The sequence below is a fragment of the Austrofundulus limnaeus genome, unplaced genomic scaffold (assembly GCF_001266775.1).
Source record: "Austrofundulus limnaeus strain Quisiro unplaced genomic scaffold, Austrofundulus_limnaeus-1.0 Scaffold254, whole genome shotgun sequence".
Classification (NCBI taxonomy): Eukaryota; Metazoa; Chordata; class Actinopteri; order Cyprinodontiformes; family Rivulidae; genus Austrofundulus; species Austrofundulus limnaeus.
The window spans coordinates 543,790-547,513 of NW_013952656.1; the positions used below are offsets into that span (position 1 = coordinate 543,790).

General features: G+C 38.2%; 1 protein-coding gene across 1 annotated transcript; it reads right to left on the reverse strand.

The window, feature by feature from the left end:
- zcchc9 (zinc finger, CCHC domain containing 9) lies at window positions 1-3,564 on the reverse strand (the record flags this gene model as incomplete). Its single annotated transcript, XM_014020508.1, is given in 6 exon segments — window positions 1-241; window positions 453-521; window positions 2,025-2,117; window positions 2,191-2,341; window positions 2,437-2,851; window positions 3,502-3,564. Coding segments are annotated over 5 exon segments (825 nt in total). The 3' UTR covers window positions 1-128.
- Between the last annotated feature and the right edge of the window lie 160 nt (window positions 3,565-3,724).

Consider the following 3,724-nt stretch of genomic DNA (forward strand, 5'->3'; position numbering starts at 1 on the left):
AGTGTCTCTTCATCCAGAGATTTGCTGAAGAACTTCAGCTCCTCAGAAGTGTTCAGACTATCACAGTCCAGGTGGTGAAGCAGGCCGGATTTATATGATGACAGTTGTTCGGGTGTTCTGATTATCAGTCAGAATGTCACCACTTTGGGCTGCTTTGGTTTGACCTTCTTCGCTGGAACGTGCACCTCCTCGTGGTCTGCGCTCAGATTGTTGGACATCCAACCCAAAGTCAATGAATTAGCTGTTACGATGGAAAGAGACAGTAAATTTTTTAATGCTGAAAACTTGTCTTCTAAGCTAACTGCAGACAACAACTGTATGAACAGATTTGTAGTGACAACAAAGAGGTGCCTCCTTTCGTTTGACTGGATGATAAATTTGCCTTTTAAAACAACTGTGCAGTAAGTGATGCTCTGACAAAAATGTCCTACCATCTGAGGACAAACACTCACTTGCAGCTTGATGCTCTGGGCAATCCTTCTGAAAATGTTCCACTGAACCACAAACACGACAGCAGCCTCCTGCAAACAAACGTTTATCTCATCAGGGCTGAACGGGAAAACTATAACAAAAAAAGCAGGAACATTGTTCACTGAGAAACCAGACATACAGTATTTATACATGTATAATGTGACCCCATCCTTTTTTGAGCTTAAAAATATTTTTTCAGCCTTTTCAGTGTACCCTCTGCTGGGGAAACAGATTATTTTGGGAACATGTGGGTGTGTTTGTGGGGCAAAGTGAGCATGAGCTTCTGCATGTCGTTGAAATTGGTCCGGTCCAACAACAGGAGCTGGTTGTTAGCTCGTCTGCTCGAGGAGCAGCTCATCAGGGCCGTCGCACAAGAACGTGCAATTGATGTGCACGTCTTCTTGTCATTTCCGCCATCAACAAGAAAAAAAAATGTTTTTCCTCATCCGACTGGTGAGAAAAAAATTTATGTTGTCATTTACATGCTGAGCTATGTGTAACATATTTTCCAGGAGGGCAGAGGGAGAAATTGTGATCATCTATCTCCACGACACAATATTTCAATTATACACACAAAAAATATTGAAATTCATTGTGGTGGTTCATTAGCAAAAACTAGTATAAATTTACTCCATATATCCATGTACAGTAGAACCCAAAACTTTATTTTTTTACAATTTAAAACCAACTCTCATTGTGCTTTTTTATTGTTGTATATATATGTAGGTACATGCATGCATATACGTACATACAGTATATANAATAAAGACATATTTTATTCTATTCTATACAGAACATTAGAATTGTCCAACAGTATAATAAAAGCATAGTCAATAGTTTCAAATAGATGCTGTATCTCAGTCTTTAATGGACCAAAGATGCTTCCGGACGATGATTTTTTTTGTATATTTGTAGGTATATGCACGTATGTATACATGCAGATATATAGGCATATTTTAGCTAATTTTATCCTGTTATTCTATTCTTTTCTATTTCTTTTAATGTGTATTTAAACTGCTGTGGGAGTGGCTCTAATCTTGTTATGCACGTGTGTAATGACAATAAAGGCATTCTATTCTATTCTATTCTATTCTATTCTATTCTATTCTATTCTATTCTATTCTATTCTATTTTTTATGGATGATTATGCGCGTTAAATTGTACACATTATACTCACAAATATGGTACATGTGGTTTAAAGTAGCAGTAAAAAAAACTTGTTCTTGATCTTAAATAAAAAAAATTATAATAATAATAATGATCTGAGAGACAAATGATAAACATTAAAGAAGTCTCAATAAAATGTAAAGCATGAAAAAAACATCTCTCAAAGCATTAAAAAAAACATTTAAAATATTCATCAGGCACTCATTTAATGAAAAAACAATGAAGTGAATCAAATAAATAAACAAAGAAATATATATCAGAAACAATTCTAAGTAAAAAAAAAACATTTTGATGCAGATCTAAAAGAGAAATGTTCAAAAAAAGCTTCTGCATGCTAAGCTGTAGCTGTGGATAATCAAATAAACAAAACAAACATAGTTTAGTACCTTGTGTGTAGAGGCCTTTGGGGTTGTCAGGACACGAGCGTGACAGGTGTCCAGTCTGACCGCAGATGAAGCACTTAGCGAAAGGGTACTCACCTAAGGGAGAATATGTTGGTTACAGCAGCATTACAGGCAGAAGGGTCAAATGAGTCCAGCTGACAAGTCTCACCCAGAGCTGGATCCACTTTAGCTCTGCACTTGTGGATCTCATGTTCAGTGGAGCCGCAGCGGTAGCAGATGTCTCGGCCCATCTCCTCATCCCGGTCAGCCTCGGGACAGTCGGCCAAACCGTGACCGGACTTCCTGCACTTAAAACACACCTGAGGAGGAGAGAGAAAGATCATTTTTAACAACGGAGATATTTTTTTTGGATATCATTTGATTGTACTGTGTAGAGGAAACTCAGATTACTCACCATTTTATTCTTCTTGTCGTTCTGTCTCTTTATCCTCCTATCCTCCCTCCTTCTGTCTTTCTTCAGGGCCACCTCCACCTCTTCTCTTAGCTGATGCTCTTCCCCCTTCCCTCCTCCCTCCCCTGCAGGCAGCGACTGCCCGCTCTGCTGCAGGTACTCCAGGAAGCCATTCACATCTTCGTTGGTGTAGTCCTTCTTCTTGCGGTTGGGTTTCTTCACGCCAGATCCAGCAGCCTCAGTCCTTTTCAGAGGGTCCCTCTGAGCTCCACGTGTGGCCCCAGCAGCGTGACCTCCTGTTCTTCCTCCTGCTCGTTCCCCTCTTCCTCTCAGCTGACTCCAGGGAGTCGCTTCTGCTGGTTTCTGCCTGTGGACATTATTGGCTCTTGCCCACCTCGTCATGACTGCAAACAAATGACTGAAACACAAGAAAAACAATCAGGGCTTGCAAGATGACACAAGTTGTTCTCTATATTTAGATGATGAAATAAAATCAGACTAAATCTTTCATATTGTACACATTTCATTCAGACGTATAGAAATATCCACAAGTTGCAGGTTTTTTTTTTTTTTTTTTTTTTGTAACTGTATTTGCTGGTTAAAAGAAAGGTCAGATCAAATCCTCCGAGTTGCTGTGGAAGCACTTTAAATTAGTAAAAAGCCTTATACATTGAATAATATTTTAATTTTATGTGCCTTACTAAATGACTTTTTTTACAGTTTGAACATACTTAGCCTAGCTATTTTTTTCTGCTAGAGTTGATTTAGTTTTATTTAACTTTAAATATATATATATACAACAAAAGTCTATCGCTTTGTAAGTTTCTTTCTTTATGTCAAATATGACACTTTTGTGTACATAACATATACAACTCATCCAGTGAGCTCAGCTTGAGGAGCATGCTGAAGAGGCGACACAGTTATCTGTGGCTAAACCACCGGATATGATGTTACTCGACAATAGCAGTATCTTTTTCATTAAATATCTAACAGGAAAACGTTTTTCGTTTAGTTTAGTCGCTGTAAAATGTTTGTCTGAAGCCTTGAAGTTAAAACCAACAACATTACCTTCAGCCGTTTTCATTTCACGCGTTTTTATTTTTACCGGAAGTAAACGGTGCGGTTCTTCTTCTTCGCTTGTGCTCCTTGTGTTTGACTAAGGAGAATTTGGGCGTTGTCTCACCCTACTGGTAGTATTGGGCAATTACATCGAGCTTACTGCATGATAGATAGATAGATAGATAGATAGATAGATAGATAGATAGATAGATAGATAGATAGATAGATAGAT